Raw genomic sequence first — 25901 nt, forward strand, 5'->3', positions numbered from 1 at the left:
AGATATACATTATAGGATCTAAAAGTTCAAAAACTGAATTTGCTAAAAATGTATGAAAGTCCTTTTGTTTGACAGCTGCATAAGAATTGATAGCACTGTGTCTTGCTTGGTAGTGTTTAAGCTGCCTCAGAAATACTGTCATGAATGTATAATTCTGAATGGAAGTGATGCCTTTTGATCTTGACATGGAGTGTATTCAAATTGTATTATATAAACTTGCGAACTTTCTGACTTTTCCCTGGAATATTTCTGGAATTTGCATACCTTTCTTAGGATTAAGGAAAGTTTACTTTTATTTTAGATTTTAGTTGAATTTGTGATGCATGTTTTTCAAATATAGATCTGAATTTATTGAGGTGGCCTTCAAAGTAGCCATGGTGGCTCTGCACATCTTTAATGCTGTATACAGAACACACGCACTGTTATATGATTTGTGTATTTTTTAATTAATACTGAACAGTAGCACTATTCTCATGTTTTCTGTGACTTGTGTTCTTTTGTAATCATATAGTTTTATAAAATGTTTTTATGTTAATTATCCTAGTTATTTCCTCTTAAGAAAGATATTGAGAATTAGCAGCTTGCCTGAGAATTGATTTAATTTCTTCAAAATGTTTCAGTTGTCAGATGCTCACACCAGAATAAAAAAAATTCTTCCATTTCATATGTGAAGTTAATAAAGCAATTTAAAACTCTTCCCTTAGGTAATATTTCAACCTTTATTGCAATAGGAGATAGTTTTGATGCAAAATGGAAATAGTTAACTATTATTTATCGAGTGGATGAAATTTTAACATACTAGACATTACCTAAAATTCTTTTGGTTATTCTCATTGTGATGAAGAATAAATGTTTTCAGTTTTGTGACTTCATTTCAGCTGTGCAAAATAAAACATTAGAGTCTGTTTTGATTTTAAAATGCAAAAAATTGAATCTTTGCTATGAACAGACATTTAATGTTAATTTCCCGAAATGAAAACAGAGAAAAGCTGTCAGTGTTTCTTTATAGTGTTACATTCTAAGATGTATATACAGTAAACCCCCGCTATTCGTGGGGGGTTACGTTCCTGAGAAATGCCGTGAATACCGAAAACGCGAATACTGAGTTATGGCTCCCATAGTAATAAAGGGGTTCCATTCCAAAGTATGAAATATATAAGAAAAACTAGTCTAAAATTTTGTCTATGTATGTATTATATGTACCTTAATAATATGACTATGTACATAGATAGTACATAGTGTGAAATGCAAGCACATGGCATCGAAATGAAAATAAGAAACAATTTAATATTAAATGTAAAATTGTTTCTTATTTTCATTTCGATGCCATGTGCTTGCATTTCACTATACTGTACCACTTTACCCTTGATGGTAGTTAATGTAATATTTATTAGAAATTTCAAACAAATCTTTCAAACCAGTGCCTTTGCTAGCAAAAAAAACGTATCCCGCCAGTGCTATCACCAGTTTCGCTAAAGTGTTGACAAAGGAGTTTTGCCTTTTCACGAATGACGCGTGAACTTAACGGAATTTTATTTTGAGTTCGGTCTTCTATCCACAGGTTTAAAGCCTTTTCCATTTTTTTCTAATTTAACATCACGAGTTTCAGAGCAAATTTTTGAAGCAATTAGCACGTTTTCACGGACACTACAGGGGGATTTTTTCTTCCGATTTTTTGATTGATCGTACCGTTGACTCATTGATTTTATAATGTTTTGCCACTGAGGAGACACTTTCACCATTAGAAATTTTATCTAATAACTCAATTTTATTCGCTAATGTCATCACCTTCTTTGACAAAAGCCTTGCTAGTGTGTGAGTGGCCAACCCACAAATTCCAGTCAATATCCGGGAAATTAAAATCCCCCATTATAAGACACTCTGATTTACTGGCCCACTCTATTTATTTGCACAATTGCTCATTATACTTATCAGATTCATTAGGCCTATAACATACACCTACTCTCATTTTCCCTTTCCCAGTGCTTATGTCACACCAAACAGACTCAACATTGCATCATTTTTAAGATGATAGCAGCCACACATTCTTTTTTTTAAGCCCTTCTAGAAAGTGACCACAAAACTGGGGTCATGAATCTGTAGCATTGCTAGAAAAAGTACATTAGTTACAATAAGATTGTTTGAAAAACAGTTTTAACATCAACGTCAGATAATAACACCTTCTATGCTAGGCTAGAAACTTATCAAACCCTCATTTTTATGTACAGGCAGTTCTCGCTTTACGAGTTCCCGGGTTTACGAGTTTTTTTTTTTTTTTTATCAGGTATCGACAAAATCGAAAATATGAACATTAATTGCAAAAAATGAATGTTAAACATTCATAAATACTTCATTTCAAACCATGCACGTACACCCCGCTTTACGATATTAATCCATTACCATCGTATCACAAAAATATCGTAATGTGAACCCAAGAACACATTGTTTTTTGGTTATTCATTCCATGATCTAGGAAGTTCAAATTTTTGCTATATAACTCCCTAAAGGATCATTTTTATAGTGTAAATTGTATTAGTTACCAATTCAAATAATTAAATGCACTACATTTTCATCGTTATCATGTTCTGTTATAAGAACCAATTTTGAATGGCTTTGTGATGTGATATTTTTCTAAAGCACATTTCTGGAAGTCATGACCATAAAATAATAAAAACAATTTTCACTTTCCAGTTTATTGGACTTTTCTGTTACTGCAAGCAGTTATAAACGGGTAGCAAACTCGATGTTATTGCATTTGCAAAAATACCGATAGCCGGAATTGTGTGTTTTTTTTTATGTTATTATGGTGAAATGTGTTTCCCCTCTACTGAAATCTTCAATCGTATAAAAAACATAAATAAATTTTCAGAATTTTCTCTTCTTTCCTTTTTTTTAAGCCTCATAAACTTTATACTCCATGCAAATCGTGCTATTTGTAATTTGTGCATTCCATTAAAAAATGCTTATGCACGCTATTGAAATTTATAAAGAAAAGAGAAGATTATCTTGGAAATAAATGCCTATTGCAGCATTTCTGAAGAAGATGATTCCTTGTGCACCAAACCGAGTGCTGAGCCAATAATAAGTGATAAACAAGTGTGCATTTAGTCGATGATGATGAAGAATAAACATGCTTTAACATTTGTAAGTCATAAATAATTTCTCTATTATTATTATAATTTGCTTGATTTTATAGGCTACGTTTTCATTTCTTTGGATAAATCAATCATTGTTTAAACATAAACTAATTAGCTAACTAATTTCATTGTTGAAAACTTAACCCCTAATTTTAACATTATGTCTATGGGAAATAAATTCCCGCTTTACGATTGCGCGCTAGGAATGAATTAACTCGTAAAGTCAAGAACTACCTGTACTCCAAAAAGGATTTATCATTGAAACTGCTAATTTAAACTTTGTTGTGTTATCAAGCAGAGTAATTCTGTTTGTAATTAAGTTTGTAATTCCGTTGGTTCTCTGGTTGAACTTGGAAGAAATCTTTCGAAGTGCTGTTTTGCCACATTCCACATGAAAAAGATCTGCATTAAGGGTTTTGCTGATGATTTTTGAAAAAGAGCAGATAACAGTGCACAATATATACAAATTCAACAGAAACAACAAATTCCTTTTATCAGTTCTACTTATTTTATTTAATTTATTTCTGAAGGTTATAATTTTTGATCAATTTCTCTATTTCTTACCTACTTTCCACCTCCACAGGTTACAATAGGCTTCAAAACAGTGCTCTAAATGTTTAAATTTGCCCTTTGGCTAATTTTAATCACCATGGTGACTAAAATTTTTCTGGTGTTTTCTGCAGCATTGTTTGAAAGTTTTTCTGTCTTCAGGTCACTGTTGAAAAAAAGCCGTGAATTAGGGTTGAATTTGCAAGTGTCTGCAATTCTGCCCAGACACGATAGAAGGGAGTATATGATGAGAGCCCTGTCGATCAATTCGGCCCTGGAAAGATTGTGCAAGGCCCAAGGGGTAACAATTTTTCCAGCCTGGTCTGTACTTGTTAACAGGAGAGACTGCTTCTACAGGGATGGGATACACTTAAATAGAAAGGGTGCAAGAATGTTTGTTGATGCTGTCGAGGCAGTGTTAGGTGGGTCGGAAAACTGCTAGATTGGGGATACAAGGACTAATAGATTAACAGTAGCCACTGGCAGAGGTGAAAGTGATTCTTGCACTGCTTCTATTGGAATGAGCAGCAGCTTGGAAAATAAGATGCAGGATATTTCAGAGACTGCTGGGAGTCATTGGGGTACAAGTAAACACATGGGTTGTGTTAAGGTAGCTAAGAAAAAGAATAGGTGCATGTATACTTGCGTGTACACCAATGTTAGGAGTTTGGTAAATAAATTTGATGAATTTGAGGTATTGCTCAAGGCATCAAAGGCAGATATTGTTGGGATATCAGAGACGTGGTGTTACACAGATATAAGAAATGCAGAATTGGAATTTGGGGAGTACAACGTCTACAGAAAGGATAGGAAGGGAGGAGTGGTTATGCTATTAGTTAAGAAGCAAAATCCAAGGAAGTGAAGCCAGTCGACATCGCTGGACAGTGCAGTGTCGAGTCAGTTTGGTGTGACATAAGCATTGGGAGATCAAAATTGAGAGTAGGAGTGTGCTATAGGGCTAATGACTCTGATGAGTATAATAAGAAACTGTACAGGGAAATAGAGTGGGCCAGTAAATCAGAGAGTCTTATAATGGGGGATTTTAATTTCCCAGATATTGACTGGAATTTGTGGTTTGGTCACTCACACACTAGCAAGGCTTTTGTGGATTTATTGGATGATTGTTTTCTACATCAGCATGTTCGGGAGGCAACTAGAGGGAGCAATACTCTTGATTTGATTATCAGTAGTGATTCTTCATGCATTAAGAATCTGCAGATACAGGAACCACTAGGTGGCAGTGATCATAGTGTGCTTGAGTGGGATTTACTCAAGGAGGTAACTACCATCAGGGGTAAAGGGAAGGGTTATTGCTTTCGTAAAGGCGACTACGATGGTCTGAGACAGTATTTAAATTCTATACAGTGGGACCAACTGATGATGTTACCAACAGCAAACTCAAAATGGGAAGCATTCCAAGAACTTATCTTAGAAGCTACTAGGTTTATCATACCAACTAAGAAATATTGTTTAAGGTTCAGGCCTAAATGGATGTCAGATGAACTAATGAGACATATGGCAGAGAAGAAAAATGCATGGGATACATATAAATTAGCATATGACACAGAAGCCTATGATAGATATAAGTTGATCTGTAACCAAGTTACAAAGGAGGTAGGCAGGCGAAGGCAGATTATGAGAAATCTTTGGCAAGGGATGCAAAGAAAAACAGCAAGGAGTTCTTTACTTATGTAAACTGTAGAAGGAAGGTGATGAATCAGATTGGTTCACTTGATATCGATGGTTCAACTGTTCATGATCCTGCTCAGGTAGCTAACAAACTAAATCAATATTTTGCATCTACATTCACACATGAGGAGTTATTCAGGAAGGGGAATGCCATAGATGAAGTAAACACTGGCAGTGAGCTAGATGATCTTGTAATAATTGAGAGTAAAGTGGAGGAGAAATTGTTGAATATAAATACAAGAAAGGCACCTGTGGTGGATGGGATTATCCAGTTATATTAAAAGAGGCAGCAAAGGAAGTAAGCAAGCCATTAGCCATAATTATGAGAGCTTCCTTGGACTCAGGGGAGGTACCCACAGACTGGAGATGTGCAAATGTAACCCCAATTCACAAAGGAGGATCAAAGGCTGACACAAGTAATTATAGACCTGTGAGTTTAACTTCTGTTCCAGGAAAATTAATGGAAGCACTGGTTAAATAAGCACTGCAGGATCATCTTGACAAGAATTCAGTTATAACTGAGACACAGCATGGTTTTGTTAAGGGAAGGTCTTGCTTGACCAATTTGATTGGATACTATGATGTAGTCACAAAAGAATTGGATGCAGGGAATAACTTTTATATTATATATTTGAATCTTAGAAAAGCTTTTGATACTGTTGCACATGGAAGACTGCTGCACAAATTGGAGCAGTGTGGCATTGGTGGCAAATTGTTGCTATGGATAAAGGGATGGTTGAGTTGCAGAAGACAGAGTGGTAATTAATGGACACTGCTCATCGTGGACTAATGTTATTAGTGGAGTCCCTCAGGGTTCAGTGTTGGGTCCATTATTGTTTTCTGTATTTATAAATAATATTGATGATGGTATATCAAGCTTAATGTCCAAGTTTGCAGACGATACAAAGGTTGGAAGGATTGTTAAGGACGCTATGCTGCTGCAAACCGGACGCTATGCTGCTGCAAACAGGATCTGGAAAGGTTGAGCAGATGGGCTGAGAGGTGGCAAATGAAGTTTAACATTGACAAATGTAAAGTACTACATATGGGAAACAGCAACCCCAGAGCAGCGTATCAACTCTGTGGTACTACACTGACAGTGGTAGAGAATGAAAAGGACCTGGGGGTAATTGTGCAGGCAGATATGAAGTTCTCTGAGCAGTGCAGATGGGCTGCAAGAATAGCTCATGGTGTCTTATCAATGATATACAGGAATTTTTCTAGGAGGGATAAGGAGGTGATTATTCCCTTGTATAAGGCAATGGTCAGGCCACACCTTGAGTACTGTATACAGGTCTGGAGGCCTCGTTTCAAGAAGGATGTAGAGCTGCTGGAACGAGTACAGAGAAGGGCAATAAGGTTAGTGAACGGAACGAAGGGTTGCTCTTACGAAGAAAGGCTTAAGTTTTGCAAATTACAGTGTCTGGAGACTAGGCACCATCGAGCTGATCTGATAGAGGTGCACAAAGCCTTGAATGGTTTGAGCATGCTCAATGCTGATGGGATACTGCCTCCTGCTCAGAAGAATAATCACCTGAGAGGGCATAAATTCAAATTGAGGAAAGACAGATGTAGGATAGATGTGCGGAAATTTGCCTTTAGCCAGCAGGTAGTTGGTTGGTGGAACAGACTTCCATCCCTTGTTGTGGAAGTTGATAGCCTAAATAAATTTAAGGCTCAGCTGGACAAGTATTTTGGAAGAACTGAGGGGGGTGAAGTGGAAGGGTTTTTTTTTTTTTTTGGCTGATGCTGCATAAGCTTGCTTTCTTGCATCATATGCCTCTGCTAATGCTAATATACAAGATATTTTAAAATTCATGCTTTGTCTGATTAACTGCAGACGATTACAGATGCTATACTATTGGAATCAGGCCATTATAGGATGTATTTTAATTGTTGAAGGGAACTGCCATGTGTGTGATGATGATAATAGTTCTACAATCAACAAAATTTAACTTTTGTTGAAATAGTTATCTTGTGAGATATTCTGGTTTCATTATATTGTGCACTTGATAAACAGTCTTGAATATGTAATTGGTTTTTCATTTATTTCCTGCTACATTTATTGTACATTGAAAGGACAATTCATGGGATACCTGGTTCCTGGGCAATATGATGCTGTCGCCCTTCTCCTAGTGGGCGAATCCACCACTTGGCAGGTATATAGATACATTGCAATTTCACATAGGCTGTAATTCAATGTCAGTGTGGATAAACGTCTTGAGTTAACTGACTTTGAAAGATGGATGACAGTGGGTGCCCGATGCATTGGTAATTATATTGCGGAGGTGGTACAGAAATTGCACTATCCCCATTCGACAGTATCAAGAGTGTATCGGGAACATGCCATTTCCAGAATAAAATCTCATTGTTGATAGCGCTGCAGATTGAGAAAGATGGTGGATGAACGTGGCCGTCAACGTCTGTCTTGCATTGTTTCAGCCAACTGAAGAGCAACAGTGGCACAAATCAGCATCGACTTCAACGTGGGAGGTGCCATAAACGTTTCCACCAAGACCATCAGGCGATCATTAGCCACAATAGGTTATGGGAGCCTCTGACCCACTAGAGTCCGATTGCTAATACCATTAGACAGACCATGCCTCATCTGGGCTCTACTGATCAAATGGGCGAAAGATCATCTGCACTGGACCTTGGATGATTGGAGTTGGGGTCTCCTGGTCTAATGAGTCCCGTTTCTAGGTGCGGTGTATAAAGATTGAGGTGTATAAAGCCTTGAATGGTTTGTGCATGCTCAGTGCTGATGGGATTCTTTCTCTTGCTCAGAATAATCACTTGAGAGGGCATAAATTCAAATTGAGGAAAGACAGATGTGCGGAAGTTTGCCTTTAGCCAGCGGGTAGTTGGTTGTTGGAACAGACTTCCATCCTTTGTTGTGGAAGTTGATAGCCTAAATAAATTTAAGGTTGAGCTGGACAGGTATTTGGAATGAATGGAAGAGTGAAATGAGAGTGGTTTTTTTTTTTTTTTTTTTTGGCTGATGCTGCATAAGCTTGCTTTCTTGCATCATATGCTAATGCTAATTTCTGTCCACTCAGTATATATAATTACATTAATTAAAATTTTCAGACGTAATGAAGTGAGTATACATTTGTAAGAATCTCTGATGCTTAGGAACTTCTAATATTGTAGATGCTTTAAAATTTAAAATGTCTATTAATGTTGAAGTTGCTTAATATTCATTAAGTTTTGCTTCATTCATTAACTTTTGAACTGTATCTCTCATTATATTAGTATTAGCAGTGACAAGGAAGCAAGCTTATACAACATCAATCAAACACACTTTCAAAACAACAGATTGAAGTTTGTTCTAGCCAAATTTGCACACATTTGCTCTGTTACTATCCTTCCTCAATTTAAACTTTTGCCCTCACAGGGGTACCTAATTTCTAGACACGTCGTTGCAGAGCTATAGTCTTTCGTGGTAAGAGTACCCTTTTGTTTCTCTCACTAATCTTATTACTCTTCTCTGTACTGTTCCAGGGGATCCATATCCTGCTTAAAATGAGGCTTTCTGGCCTGTGTGCAATGCTCAAGATGTGTCCAAACCATTTCCTTATATAGTGCAATAATTACTTCCTTATCTCTACTGGCAAAATTTCTGCATATCATTGAGAAAAACCCCAGGAGCTGTAATAGCAACCTTTCTTCGCTGCTCAGAGAACTTTGTTTGACTTCACAATTATACCAAGGTCATTTTCATTCTTTACTACCTCAAATGTGGTACCACACATTTGCTATGTTATTCTGGGATTACTGCTACCCATATGCAGTAATGTATTTGTCACTTTGGTTGCAACTTCTCAGTCCATCTGGCCTAGTTTTTCTAGATCTTGTTGCAGTAGCATAACTTGATTGCTGCCATTCACCATTCTGTCAATCTTTGTATCATCTGCAAACATAGATATTAAGCTTGATATGCCTTCATGATTATCATTAATAAATATATAGAAAACAAGAATGGGCCAACACCAAATCCTGGAAGGAGTCCACTAATAACATTACCCCTAGAAGAGCAGTATCCATTGTAACCCCTCTATCTTCTATTCAGCCATCCCTTTATCCATAGCAGTAACTTGCCCCTAATGCCCCCACTACTGCAATTTGTACAGCAATCTTTCATGTGAATAGTATAAGTTTTCTTAAATATATCACAGATATCACAAAATGCCCCACTACTGCAATTTGTACAGCAATCTTTCATGTGAATAGTATAGCTTTTCTTAAATATAAGTATATGATGTCAAAATCATTTTTTGCATATAGACCCTTTGTTAGTGTGTCACTCTACCCAATCTGATTGGTTAGACAATTTCACCCCTTAATAAATCCATGCTATGATTGTCATGTAACTGCATTCCTGTTTAGATGATCCTTGATTACTTCTTTAGCCAGTGATTCCATTATTTTCCCTGGAAGAGATGTTTAAGCTTACAAGTCTAATTACTCACTTCATTTAATCCAAATTGGGGAGATATTCACACATGTCCAGTCCAGAAATACATCCCATAAACACAAGATGCTGTCATAATTATGGCTAACAGTTTGCTTACACGTTTTACTGCCGCTTTTAATATAACTGATTTGTCCGAAGTAGAACCAACTGCCATCTCCTCTGTATTGAGGCCACACATGATGGATTCTCTGCAACAGATATCACAAAATGCCCATATAGTTAGTAGCAGCACTTTGGCCAATAAGCACGAACTCTTTGTGCATAATTCCCTTGCTGTTGTAGAAAGTGATGAGCATGGTTTGGATTTTTGACCTTTCTTGATCAACTTTTCTGGCTTTAGGTAGGAGAATTTGTCAACTTTCACTCTGCACTCTGTCACTTCATTGTGGAGTCATATTGAAAGTGTCAACTCGTGCCTGTTGGTGACTGTCTGTTAACAAACGTGGAACAAACTGCACACAGAGCTTTGTTTTCTTCAAATCCTGGGTTATTATTTGTCGAATGGTTTCCTTATTGATGCACAGATCTTCTGAAATCATTTGGAGTGTTGCTCATTGGTCATGATTTCCCCACACCTTTCAGTCAACTGTGGTGTTCAAACCATTTTTGCTGGGCTTGGATATTTGTCATCTTCCAGTGATTCTTTTCCATGGGTGAAATGTTTATGCCACTTGAACACACTTACACAAGACAGACACTTCTCTCCATACACTTGCTTCTTAATTTGAAATGTTTCCATGCCACTTGCCCAGTCAAACACAAAACACAATGTTTATTCTTTGTTCCCTTATCCTTCCACAACACAGTAGAGACATGTAGTTCATCTCACACTATGTTCTGTGAGATAGCAGCAGTTTCATCTGACCTTGACTATGGTGCTCAAGGAACAAACACTTTCATTTCATGCCTACTTCTAGTAAATGGCAGCACTAGCACTTGTCTCATAACATCAGTCTTTTTTCCAGTTACCGCACTGTGTAATTCAGAATAAATTAACCAGGAAAGCCAGTATGACAGATTTATAAGTCAGTTGATTGTAAATTTCATATTGGGTGACTTTGACAACTCCACTGTTTAACTCATGACTTATATAAACTGAAAAGCTGTAAAAAAAAGGTTGTATAATTAGTAGTAAAGAACAAGTGAATCTAATCACACACACACACGCACGCATGTGCACACACAATTAATTTTCATTGTGTGGTTTTTCTGTGGAGTTATATGTTTCAAGATCATTTCATGTAATGTGTCTATTTATGTACAGATTGTCCAGAAATCTTCAGATAGGTGTGTTATCTGCATTTCCAGTAATTGTATACAGGGTGATTCACTACCAGTGCGACAAACTTGCAGGAGGTGTAGGGGGCACAAAGGCGAATCAGAATCACATAGCATTGCAGGGTCCGAAATGCCTTTGTCATGCGGTAGAGGATGTTGAATGGGAGGTCGTGTGAACAGTGATCCCGCTGGAAGTAAGCATTTGCGAACTGTTTCTGTTGAAGAAACCAAGTAGCAAAAGTCCTCCGGAGTGGATAATCTGTAGGCTCCGATCATTGGACGCGTTGCAGATGGTATGAACTCATTTGTTTGTTGACAGTATCCTCCATACAGTGGATTGGGAAATACCCAATCGTTGGCCTATCGCTCGAGTACTCGTACTCTGATTGCCTTCTGCAAGACGTAGGGCATTCTCCTCATTGTCTGGTGTCCTCGTCGTTCTCTCTCGATTCATGGTACCTCTTGTGAAACAACCAGTCTCACATAACCTGTGCACATGTGCGAAAATCGTATGATGAGGAGCACGCCTGCGTGGGAAACGTTCCTGGTTCAAGCACAGAGTGGCGTGCCTGTTACTGTCTGCAGCTCCATACGCGAGGTGCATGTCGGCCAGTTCACCATTTGAATACTCGTCCATCCTACTGCCTCTGGAACCGGTTCGCAAATGCTGACTTCCAGCGGGATTGCTGTTCACGCGACCTCCCGTTCAACGTCCTCTACCGCATGACGAAGGCATTTCGGACCCTGCAATGCTATGTGATTCCGATTCGTCTTTGTGCCCCCTACACCTCCTGCAAGTTTGTCGCACTGGTAGTGAATCACCCTGTATACATTTTATTACACATGGCATATAAAGATGAAATTGAGTGAATTCTCTTCAATTTTGGTCATAAGTTGACAAGACTAAATAAATCACGTAATATATAAATAATGTAAAGAATTTTACATTATTTATATATTATATGATTCACTTTAGTTTTTGCATCAAAAAGTAAAAAAAAAGTAACAACAAGCTTATTTAGTTTTCATGATTTTTTGGCTATTTCTTCCTAATTTTTTTTATAATTCTGCATTCATTTTTGACAGTTTCACTCTAATATTGAACAGTGAAGTTAAACTAAGTACACATTAATATTTAAAAAGTTATGTACACAGTGTCATTTGCAAAAGTTCAAAATTCCACAAACTCACTCCAGAGCCCACTGTCTTCAAAACTTACTACCTGTAACCTGTCTTCTTGCTAAATTGGCTTTTGTGGAAAATTAATACTATTAAGTTTAGTTAATTAAAAAAAGGAAGAAAAAAAAAAGCCGATATACAAGCAGTACTTTAAATCTTTCCAATGTACAAGTCACTTCATAAGTCATCTCATATGATCACCCATGAGATGACTTATATGCTGGGTTAGGCCAACTATGTCTCTTGTTGTTTTTTTTTTTTCCTTAGTCAGTAACACATAGACACTTAAATTATGCCATAATTTACCATTATATAATGATTATTATATAATTTAGCATTTTATAATGATTATTTTCATAACATCATCCTGTCTGTCATTTTAAGTACTTAATAATGTAGCAACAAATAAATATTTTGCATGGCAATTATTATGTCTGGGAAAATACATTCACAGATAAAATGTATCATAATGATGTTATTTTCAATAACATTAATAATAAATAGTCTAAAAGTAAGTAAATATGCTCTTTGTTTACAGTTTAAGTGAATGCATTGTTAAATCTTGGTACACAATAGTAGCTTTCCAGGAAATGGTTGTAATCACCTAACGTTAACTAAATACATTGATTTTCATTACTAGTTAATCATTTTCACACATGAAAGTGAATATGGGATGACTTAAAATAACACTTTCCCCAGACTATTTAGAATATCTTTGCTGAAAAATGGAATCAGGCACCATTACTGAAACATCTCCCATATTATTTCAATAACCCTCACCATGAGGACATTAATAGCATCATTAAAGCAAAATTATTCTTCTTTTAAAAATCATTGCAATGCAAGAAGCCGTAAAAATATTAAAACTTTTCACCTTGGCCATGTACTGCTCATTTCCCTCACATATTATTCTTGAAAGATATTCAAGGATTTACTGGAATCAAATACTAAGTTAAGATGTAGAATACATCTTTTTAGCTTTATAGATGGCCTCTGTGGTGGAGCAAATGCCATAGTAGCCATCTCCCTTTATAGTGGGCCAAAGTGCATGGAAATATTGAGGTACATAAGCAACTCAATACCTCCATGCACTTTTCTGACAGATGATGTTAATTTATTAATTTTTTTGTAATAATTTATTTCCCTTTTTATATTTGTAATTTTTTTCATTATTTATTGCCATCATTGCATTATTGCTTATTTATTGCCATCTTTGTGCAAATTCTTATATGAAGTACTCCATATAAGAATTTGATGAAATTATTAATGAAATTATTCCATATCCAAAAATTTAAGATATTTTCTACTTTTTGATTTAAAATTTATAATATTTTGTCTTTTATCTCTGATGGCTTGTTGGAAAGAGAGGAGTAATTTATTTTATTAAAATTAAAAGTATTAAAAAAACTTTTATTATTAGCTTGCCAGGACCAGCTTTGGATTTGTTGGATCAGATGCTAGAGCTTGATCCTGAAAAACGTATAACAGCAGAAAATGCATTAAAATGTCAGTGGTTGAAGGATATACATCCTGAACAAATGGCTCCACCAGAGTAAGTATTTATTTAGACAATCTTTTTAACTATTTACTATGGAAAAATTGAAGGCACTTCTGTATTTTCTTTATATTATAAATTATATTTTAATTTAATTTATATGGTGATATATGTAGTGAAAGCCTGGGTCTTTGACTTGATAACGCATAACAATATTTGATGTCACAATAACAACAACATTGTAAATCAGTGGTTCTCAACGGGGGCCATTCCATATTTCTGAGGGGCCATAGGTAAAACGTAAAATTGGGGGCCATGGAAACTGTTAAGTGGGCCACCGAAAAGTTCACTTCTAAAATAAAATTATTAATATAAAAAAGAAATAAAAATATGAAATGGTTAGTCCATATAATAACACAAATACTCGTGAATCACCCCCCCCCCCCCCAGCGGGCAAAGTCGTAAAGAAATGGTTAACCAGACCTGGAAAAATTAATCCTTATTTTTCTAAATATCTCCAAATCCTCTCATGAGTTTTACCACCACCTTTTCGGTAAATTTAAGGTATTCTTCAGTTCAGTGTTTGGAGGAAAATATTTTTTTGTGCAAGTTCTATTATTGTGGCAGTTCCCTGCTTTGGAGGTAAGTTACAAACTCCAGCTACTATTTTTTGACAACTAAACATTGCCTTTCATAATAATTAGGAACTTTCATTACAAATAAATTATTAGTTTTCATTAGAATTTGAATACCCTCCCTCTGCAAAAAAAATGTGAATTGATCACAGGAGTTTTGTGTTTATTTTAAGTGGAATGGCTTCCAAAGTAATTTTTATGAATATTGACTTTCAAAATTTTCACATCTTTAAAAAATTTAGAAATAGGGCAGTCATAAATTTTAAAAATTCAACCTGCCAAAAATTGTTTGTTCCCATGGACCAATTTGCTTGGTTTATATTCAAAGTTATAAATACACTTTCATATAGATATTCATGTTTTCTTCTGCTTTTTGTTTTAATTGCCCGCTCCTGGAATTGTAAAATTCTTTAATTCACATATTATTTTTGCACTACTTTAATATGGCAGGTTAAAATCATAAATTAAATATGGTGTAATAAATGGTAAAAAATTTCAATGATGATTGCCAATAATGATAAATACACTGCTCCACATAATTATCACATCACTCGCCACTCTCTCTCTCTGCTTGGAGGCTTGTTAACTTACATTGTTAGTGCTTTGTATGTTTCCATATTAAACAATAGGAGAGGTGGGGCCACAGAGGTGAATGAAACTCAGAAGTGGGCCACGAGCAAAAAAAGGTTGAGAACCACTGGTGTAAATGATGGCTTGCCATATAGCCTCTGAAATTGCCGTTATACTATTTTTTTGCAAAATTCGCAACTGTTATTCATTCTAGTTATAATATGTAATCCCCTGTTTCCTGCCATTATGTTGTCCAAGCAACAATGGAACTCTAGATTACGGTTAGAGGCATTTTTGTTTAGAAAGTACAGTCAGTCCTCGTATATAACACGTGTTTACACTACATGAATTCGATCATACACGATTTATAAATAGGGGACCAATAACGTATATAACACAAACCGAATTCGCTTATGCACGATTCGCCTTTGTGTTTACAAGAAATGGCAGTTGAATGTGGAATCATCCCAACTGAACGCAACACAATGAAATGAAGAGAAGATTCTGAAAATGTATTTATGTTTTTTTATATCAGTGAAGGGGAAAAGCTTTTCGCCATAATAACGTAAAAACCCCATACAATTACAGCTATCGGTATTATCACAAATGCAATTAGATCGAGTTTACTACCAGTTTATAACAGATTCCACTAGCAGAAAAGCAGCTGGAAATAGTTTTTGTTTTATGTTAGTAACCCCCAGAAATGTGTTTTAGTAAAATGTGAGCTAGTGGTGTTCATAGTGTGTCTCTGCTTTTACGGTGTTGTTTATTCAGTTGCTACATGTGTGCAGCTTTGTTTATATGTATCAAGCACGCCGCCTCATTTTGTAATTGTGCTTTATTCCCTAAAAATGAGTAAAATACTTAAAAGGTGTGAAAAGGAAGCGTCCTTGTGAAGACACTACAGATGCATAGAGGAAAAGAAAAGCATTATCGATAAACAGAGGCGGACTGGGTCAAAAATTCTTACCCGGGAAAATTTGTAGTGGCCTCATACTAGCGTTTATGGCCAAAATCACACCGGCCTCCATCCTCTTCTGGCCTTCGGCCCACCGGGGTTTCCCTGGTAAGGCTTATGGCCAGTCCGCCTCTGTTGATAGAGAAAAAATATGAAATTTTGAAACACTTTGAGCAAAATTAAGACCATGTAATATTGCACATGCTACTGACCTAAATGAGGCAACGTCGAGAATTAGAAAGAATGCAGAGAAAATAAAAACAACTTTCATAGCAGGAACAACTCAAAGTGGCGCCTCCGTAGCCAGGTGGGAAGGAGCAGCAGTGTGTACCACATGCTTCTTGATTAGACCAGGGTTCGAGCCCGTCACCACCAAATACGGAGGATGCGGAAAGGTCAAGGAATGACCACCGCATATTCCCGGAGCAATATGGCCTTAGTTGCTAATGCTCCTAAAAAAAAAAAAAAAAAAAAAAAAAAAAAAAAACCAACTCAAAGTGCACAAAGAATTGGAAGAGATGGAACAGCTGTCATCTGTTTGGATACAAAATCAAACAAAAAAAAACAAGTTTGCTTACGATAGAAGCAAAAGCATTAGCAATATTTTATTACGTAATAGTCGTTATAAAATACGGAAATATTTTATTATGATTATTTATTGTGTTTGGTAATGTTTTGGTTACAAATGTGTGTTCAATCTTGGGTGGTCGGCACCTAACAATATTTTTACCATAGGGCCTGTTATTTATATTGCATGATTTTGCATTGCACGAGGATTTCTAGGAACACAACTATCGTGTTATACGAGGACTGACTGTACTGTGAATTTTATTTTTATCATTATTTATGATCATTATTTCTACACAGTTTTGTAAACTAAAAAGCAGAGGTTCTAAGAATGGTTCTAATAATATAGATTTAATTCATTCTTTATAAATCATTCATGGTTTGTGATGCTAATCTTTTTTAATACAGTATTTTAAATTTCCTGTCCTCATATTTTGATTACATTGTATGAATAACAACATGGACAGTTTCAGTGGATAAAATAAAATATGTTGGTTTGCAGGATTTATAAAATTTTGTTAATTTATTGATTAACAAATGAATTTTTGTTACTCAAAAAATTATAGATTTTTGTGTACATATTTTGTCCATTATACAAAATGCCATGAATGGCATATATAATTTCATATTTTTTAGCTTTTAACCTGTCCATTGGTCCCTTTAGTACCTAATTTTGATGTATTAAAAATAACCCGAAAGGCATTACTAATTTAGTGTCTATTACTAGTTCAGCATTGGTTTTACCTTGTCCATCAGTCATTATAACAACACTCCACTTTGACTTATCATGCAACAGGATTATTATTTGTATAAACATGCCCTTAGAATCTATAAGAAAATCTTGACCAGTGCATTTGTCAGCCTCTAATTTTGACCCACCTTGATCTTGTAATATGCCAGCTTGAATTGTTATTTGTATAAATATGCTCTTAAAAATTTATAAGGAAACCTTGACTTTAGTTTATCATGTGTTCTATCAAGCTTTGACATGACAGGCATTCACACTAGAATCACTATTTGTATAGACCCAGCTTGGAAGTAAATGGGAAGAAAGTGCTGGGCCATCTCCATCAATCATGGTATCAACAAATAGCATAATTTTTAATATGACAGGCATCAATGCCAGTATTTATTAAATGATAAAACCAGCTACTTTATAAATAACATTCTTTTGATTTTTTAGTTGTTTCTTGTTTTATATCTGGCAGATGTAAAATTCTTTGTAGTTCCAAATATATTTAGGGTTGATATTTACAGTTATTATTACAAAAGAAATATATTGTATATATTTTATTAAATACAATTTAGGAGAATGTGTGTCAGTTTGCAATATGTTTTTTCCATAAAATTGGAAAACCATATTTATGGTTGTACATTTGAATGAGTACAACCATCACGGGTTATCTTATCACGGGACAAGATTTTGCAGCTCCGACAAACACAACGTTTTTTTATAAATATTTAGCCATTTTATTGACTTAATTGTCACGTTAATTTATTTCCTAGAAGTAACTTTATAGTTATAGTCACGCTCCTTGGTTTAATTTGAATTTAGATAGAAATTTTAAAATTTAATACTTAGTGTCTGTAGATTTTACTGTTCATAACTTGCCGCCATTGTTATAGTATATTAGATCGATACGGAATAGCGTAACGTATGTCCCGAACTTGCTAGTGTAAGGTTTAACGATAAAACTAGATATTGTAGCACTGTCTTAGAAATCTTTTAGCTTAGTATAGCGTTATTAATTAATCAGTAAAATTTATTAATCTTATTAAAATTCATTGTTAATTAAATTGCACTTAAACGGAATCACGACCCAGACAGCAGCAAAGCAACAGGCACAAAGTATCGGGAGTGCTGTGGCTCAGGGAAGAGCCGAAAGGGCCAATTCCCAATGCGTCACAGTCTAAAAAAATTTGTGAATGTGAAATTCATGGCATTATCTGGAACAGACATGATCTTGCCAAGGAGGGTGTCTTTGTGTGTGCTAGGTGCAGAGAGTATGAAGAAATTGGGCATCAACTCAGCATTCTGATTGGCATGTATGAGAGTTTGAGGTGTAGGGTAGATGCCCTCGAAGAAATTAATATGAGGGGCCCATCAAGCTCTCAGCTGCCAAACTCAATGCCAGAGCTCACTCCTGTGCATCAAGCAACTTAGCAGCAATCTCCAAGGCAGAATGCTCTGGTCCTACATGAGCTAGTTATTGTTGGTGACTCTATTGTCAGGGAGATGGGGAATATATTATGCAAAAAGGATAGGTGGACCAGGACGATGGTATGTCTGCCAGGGACAAAAGTTGATGACTATGTAGAGCAGATATCATCTTTTAAGGGCACAAAAGGTGATATTGTTGTACACATTGGCAGTAATGACCTTAAACATAAGAGATCTGCAGATTTACTTAACAAGTACAGGTCAATGTTAACAGTCACGAGGTAGGGTTAAATTTGAAAGTGTCTGCAATTCTGCCTGGACATGATAGAAGGGAGTATATGATGAGAGCCTTTCAATCAATTTGGCCCTGGAGAGATTGTGCAAGGCTCAAGGGGTAGAATTTTTTTCAGCGTGGTCTGTGCTTGTTAACAGGAGAGACTGCTTCTACAGGGATGGGATACACTTAAACAGAAAGGGTGCAAGAATATTTGCTGATGCTATTGAGGCAGTATTAGGTGGGTTGGAAAACCGCTAGCTTGGGGGGGGGGATTCACAGACTAAAAGATCAAAGTAGCTGCAGGCAGCAGCGAAAGTGATTCTTGCACAGCTTCTATTGGAATGAGCAGCAGTCTAGAGAGCAAGTTGTTAGGAATTTCAAGAACTGCTGGGAGTCAGCATGGAACAAGTAAATACTAGGACTGTGTTAGAGTAACTAAGAGTAAGAACAAGTGCATGTATACTTGCATGTACACCAATGCTAGAAATATAGTAAATAAATTTGATGAAATTGAAGTACCGGTCAAGACATCAAAGACAGATATTGTTGGGATATCAGAGGCATGGCATCACACAAATATAAGCAGTGCACAATTGGAATTTGGGGAGTGCAATGTGTACAGAAAGGATCATCAGACCATGCTGGTGACAGACTTCTACTTTCCTATGTGCCAGAAACCTGATGTACACAAATCTGGCATCATTGGCAAGTAGGAGTCTGTCAGCAGCATGGTTGGATGATCACTAAGATACTTGAAACGTCACCTTAAACAAATAGTGGTTTGGGTGATTAGCTTAATAAACTATATTATTGATTTCACTTGGTATATGAGTAGTTATTAAATATAGGAATTGATCATAATGGAAAACAACCTTGTAACGTCCTTTCCCTAGCTATGTGTAATTTTTTTTATTATTATTTAATTAAAAATTATAATTTTAAAAATTCTCTTATTTTCGCACATGGTATTTCCACTGAAGACTGGTATAAATTCTGTCCCCCCTCCAAGGTCATAGCATAAAATGCATAAAATATAATCATTAAAATATTAGTATCTTCCATTATCAATTTAAAAAACCATTATGCACAAAAATTCAAATTCTGCATACACATGTATTAATATGTTTTGTTAAATCATATATAAATAATAATCAATACAAAGAAACCTAAATAATAATTTAACATAAACTGAATTGTATCTAACTTTGCTGTAGCATTACCAACCAGTGAGAATGGCAATAGAGTACACAAAGCAAATGACAAATATAGTAATGCAAATAGTGGTGTTTCATCTGAGTGCATTTCACATTCTCTGAATAAACAATAACTTATGCAGACTCATTATACTACTCAAATAAGACTGCTTGTATAATTTGGAAGGTAGAGAGAAGCAGCCACTAATTCTGCACCAGCAGTTAATGTAGAATACATATTGCTGATAGGCATATTGGATAAGGTATCACCACTGCTGGAGTAATGCAAGTTGTGTTATGTTATAATGCAGAATTTGTGGCATTATAGTATAACACACGTGGCAATTCCAATAGTAACACATATTTGTGGCAATTCCTATATTGAATTGCATTTTTTAAAAATTTTCTTTTAGGTAATGGTTCTTCATTAAATAATGAAAGTTAAGCTACCTTATAAAATTTGACTGTTGTATTTAGAGTTAGTTGTTACTTCAGGTCTCTTGGAGGTAGGATTTACAACACAAACTTTCAAACCTGGACTGTTGTCATTATCATATAAAACTTTTACAAAACTTCAGAAAGCCACTAAGAAAATTCATTATTTCTAACTATAATAGTAGTATATCAGAATTCTGGTTAGCATGGATCAGAATCAGGGGTCAATAATTTGAACACACACATATCAGTACACTAGAACATGAGGCCTTTTTATAAATAGCAAAGGATGAATTTAACAATTTTGTGTAAAATCTGTTTATTCATGTTAAGACTTTTTCTACATTGAATCTTAAAATAAACTTCCCCTTTACCAGTGGCTATTTAAGAATCGATGTAGACAATGATATAATTGTTTATCTTCCTCACTGTTCCAACTTAGGTTAGGTCAGACGAGTCAAAGCCTTCCATAATTGTTATATAATGTAGGAAAGAAATACTTGATTGGATAAAGTCACTGTAATGCATGTTGTAAATTTATCCAGTAAAGTATCAGTGTGGACTTATTTCTCTCCTCAGAATTTTACATTATAATTTTCCTTAGATTTTAGACATTTTCGGTATTTAATGCCTTGTCACCTTAGTATGTGGTTCACCTGATAGTGTTGTAGGAACTGATTGCCATAATATAGTTTTGCACATATATTTTTACTATTGATACAGTACACACACACACACACACACACACACACACACACACCTTATGCAAGGCCGACCGGGCTAGCCGGGTGGGTAAAGTGCCTGCCTGGCAACCCAAAGGTCACGGGTTCGATTCCCGTCTCGGGCTTGGATCAAAAGTACTGCAAAAACCTTGGGAGGTGCATTATGGCTGCAGAAGCCTATGCGACAACTACTACCAAAAAAAAAAAAAAAAAAAAAACCTTATTCAAATCAATGTTAATTGAAAATACTGTTTTAAATTCTGCATTTTGTCAGCATTTTCTGTGATGCAAGATACACAGACAGAACTTTAGAGAATTATTATGTATTATAGATAGAATTTGTATAGTTATTTCCCATGATGTGGGGTGCTTGCACTTGTATACCTTTCATTGAAGAAGCTAAGAAACATTAATCGGTACTTTTAATACTTACTGTTATCATATACATTGTTTATTTTAAAGCTGCATATACTAAGGTTGCCATTAGCCAGCTAGCAACTTCAGTATATGTAGAACCAATGTATATCTGTAGTCTTTTAGTATATCTGTGGCTAATATCAATTGCCAGTTAGTTTTAATAATGTACTCTTTGTGCAACTGTTAGATTTTAAGGTTAAACAAACATTCATATTTTAGTTAGATATTAATTATACATAGGTTTTTGATTATTAACTAAGATTAGTTAAATAGTTTTTTTTTTTTATGTATTAATGTGCTGATATATGTTTTGTTAGAATACTTCTCTGGGTATTGAAAGCAACTAATATGCATACTGTATTTTATTTAGCCATTGTAGTGATTTCATTGTTGGTCTTAGCTTCAAGAGATTTTAAGTGTTACCGGTGAAGTCATATTTAGGAATTTCTGTAAACATTGTAAGATATGTTGAATACGCTTCACTGTTGAATACGCTTCACTGTTTTTTAATCATTTAGATTAAAAAATCTAAATGATTAAAAAATCATTTAGATTTTTTCCTTAAGGGAAAAGATATATATATATATATTTTTTTTTTTCTGTATTGTAAAATAACTAGTTCAATAGACCTAACAATAATATAAGTATTATGCATTTCTTATCAAATGGGAGTGATGTTGTAACTTACTATACACTACAGTTTAATGTGAAGGATAGTTATAATTAAACTGTTAGTTTTGAAGGCTTGCAGATCTGTGATTAGTCATTTTCAATGAAAAGTTAGAAGGGACAATAGTCTGATAATGTGGAAAGGGATGAAGGGAAGAAAAATTTCCATAAAATGCCACTTACATGGGAATGGCTCTGTACCATGTATGGGAGAGGGAACAACTCTGCATAAGGCTTTAAGTCACAAACAGTAGTTGTGTCATACAGTGTTCATCAGTTTGTTTGTTGTTAGATACATTGATTTCAACAAGATTGGTAACCTTTCTTTGGAGTTGTTCTCGACATTCCTAATTTGCCTTGTTATTTTGCCTTTTGCATTTGCTTGGACTTCAGTGTTATTCCAGTGCACTTTAACCTTCAAATAATCCCACAACCAAAAATTGCATGAATTGATTCAGGTGAGCGAGATGTCTAAGCAGTTGGAAATAGATGGGAAATTATGCAATCTTGAGGAAATATCATGGAACAGCCATATCAGTAGGTGAGCATTATGTGGTGGCTCTCTGTCTTCCATGAAAATCGCTGTATCCAAACAGCATCTAGCATAAAGATTGGGAATAACTTCTCACTGGGTAAGAAGTTTGTGATATTGTGTGCTATTCAAAGTACATGTCATGGACCATGTGGTTTGACCTCTTTAAAGAAGAAGGGTGTTATAATTAATATAGTGTGAAACTACACCACATAGTATAGCAGTGGGGAATGCTGTGAAATTTCATTGATGACATGCAGAAGTGATGATCCCTATATCCAACAGTTCTGGCATTTATATTATTGTTCATTTAGAAGTGCACCTTTTCAGTTCACAGAATGTTTCAAAATTAATTACTTATATTGTTCACCTCCATCCTAATCAAGAATTGAAAAGAAAAATGAAACATTCCTTAGGCTCACTTGGAATCTATTGCTGCACCAGGTCCTGTTTATATGAGTAATAGATTTACACGCTTCAAAGGATCTTGCAGGCAGTTGATCATGAAAGGTTTAGCTGTGTAGCAACTTCTCTGCCACTAGCAGATGAATGTGAATTATGTTCTCATGAGATTACTGTCATGAGTTTTGATCATTGTAGCACATCACATAAACATTGCCCTTAGAAACTGATTGTCTTCCTTTCTCAAAGCATACGGTACCTGTCTCTTCAGACTTCTGTAATGTTTTGTATAATCCATTTTGTGACAGCAGCCCACATCACAGTCTTTTCTGGTGGTAGTATTCACGCAGAGCAGCCAGGGAATTGATATTTGGTAATAGAGTTAACCAGCAAAGTACAATCCCTTAATAAAAGCCTCATAGTGAATTTTATATTTTCTTTTATCACCTGTTCTTATATAACTTTCAAAAAAGGCATCACAGAGTATAAATTGCATAATTCTGTACAGCACCACTTACCCTGATGGTTCTTTGTAGAACTTTTTTTTCTCGTTATTCCCATCTATATTGTCTACCTATTGTCCATTATAAATTTCAGCTTTGTATGATTAGCCATTTTCCATATATAGGCTTTCAGAGTAGTTTAATTTTAACTGCCTAGTACATGCTTTCAATAGCAAAAAAAAATGCATATACTACTATCAGTTTATACTAAGGTTTGAAAATATGTATTTTTATGATGTTTTTGTTCTTTTTTTATAAACTTTTATTTTCTCTTAGCCTTCCACATTGGCAAGATTGTCATGAAATGTGGTCTAAGAGGAGACGCAGGCAGCAAAGACTTGAACAAGAAGCAGCAGCAGTACGAGTTTTAAATCCAGCTTCTGCTGGATCACAATTACCAGATTCAGTTGGTAGCTTTGGAGGAGTTGGTGGATCTGTAAGTGGGCGCAATCGAGCTCCCAATTCTGTTGTTTCACGAGGTCCTGTAACATCAGAAAGTTGGTCTGGGGGATCAGGGAGCAATACAGGAAGAGAAAGTGATAAAGCACCTATTCAGGGAGATAATAAAGGTATAACAGCAAAATATTCATGAAATACTTTTATATGTGGGTGCTTTCATTAGCTGTAAGCATTACAGTTAAAACTTCATTGTCATTTGACATATAAATGCAGAACAGTTTGTACAAAGTATTGTAAAAAGAAAATTAATAAAACATTTATATTGTTATTTTTAAGGATAAATATTTCATTAAACACAGCACAACATGAAACACCTCTCATTTATAATGCAACATAATTAGCATTTAGATTTCTTTTTTAATATATATATATATATATATATATACCTTTAAACAAGTTACATAATACACTGGTTATTAACTTATAGAAAAGTAAATTATTTTCATTTGAATGAAATTTGATATGCCATTTAACAAATAATTTTATAATATTTATTTTGGAAAAAGCAGGGAAATTGGCGAGACTGGTAGGTATATAATAATTGTTAAATCATAAAATTTATCTCACTCTCATATAATGCAAAACTAAATTTTTATTCTTGTTCATTGCATGATTTTTACTCTATATAATTAAAATTTAATATAATGAAATAGTTATGTTATTTTGCCACCCTGCACAAGTATGATATATATATATGTACTATGTTAGCAAAATGATTGGAATTCTGAAGGAAATGAAAATAATGAGATCTTTGTGTAGCTTCAACATTGGCATTAATTACACATTAATCCTATGTGATATACAGTAACTCCTACTAATTTCCAGTAAACCTCATTTCGAACATTTTACTGTTTCACATGTAGAATTCTTTTTCAGCTTGAGAATAAACCTCAACTTCCACAAATAACTCATATGCTTCTTGACCCCTTAAAGACACTAGGTGCTACCTCAAAAGTTAAAAGAATGGTCATGTAACAAAGCTGCTGATAATGGTATGGATATTGTTTTCCTCACTGTATGCTATTCTTTATTGCATTAGTCACATACGTGAAGCTGTTTTAGTGAGGACATGTACATGTTTTTTTAATTTTTTGATATGAGTGATTCAAATTGACAAAAGGTTTTTGTCAAGTTCTGTTTCAAGCTTAGTAAAACTGCAGGAACTCATGACTTGTTACAAACAGCCTTTACAGAAGACTCTTTAAAGAAAAGAATTTGACAGTGTCATGGATTCAGCAAAATACACAGGTGGTACTAGACAGTATTAGGGAAAAAAAAAAATTAAGGCATGCATCTGAAAATATCAGAATTGCTGGGCTTGGCATGTCGAATTCTAAGGAGAGTACTTTGAATGGGTTATGATGAAAAATAAGATAAACATCTGTTTTTATACATTCTTTTAACTTTTTGGTAGCACTTGTATTTATTGGGTTCAAATCTTTGTTCTGAAAGTGTTCAGTCCACTTGTTTTACTTCATTTAAATGATGTTGCCATACACCCCATTAGTTTGTGGCAGTGGGACTATACTATAATAAACAGATATCAATGTTCCTCATAGAATTCCATCAGTTCTCAAAGTATAGCATTGGTTTTGAT

General features: G+C 35.1%; 1 protein-coding gene across 13 annotated transcripts in view; it reads left to right on the forward strand.

Annotated features, from left to right (window-relative positions):
• Cdk12 (Cyclin-dependent kinase 12) overlaps positions 1-25901 on the forward strand; it is a 621218-nt gene that overhangs the window by 338180 nt on the left and 257137 nt on the right. For all 13 annotated transcript variants that reach the window (XR_016546892.1, XM_090372485.1, XM_090372492.1 and 10 more), the window contains 2 exons: positions 13730-13861; positions 24122-24414. Coding sequence is in view for 12 of the 13 variants with exons in the window: in XM_090372485.1 (XP_090228611.1) it covers positions 13730-13861; positions 24122-24414 (425 nt within the window). In the remaining variant the exon portion in view is untranslated. The remainder of the gene's footprint in view (positions 1-13729; positions 13862-24121; positions 24415-25901) is intronic.

Source organism: Mastigoproctus giganteus, chromosome 1, assembly GCF_048544385.1.
Source record: "Mastigoproctus giganteus isolate SK-2022 chromosome 1, ASM4854438v1, whole genome shotgun sequence".
Taxonomy (NCBI): Eukaryota; Metazoa; Arthropoda; class Arachnida; order Uropygi; family Thelyphonidae; genus Mastigoproctus; species Mastigoproctus giganteus.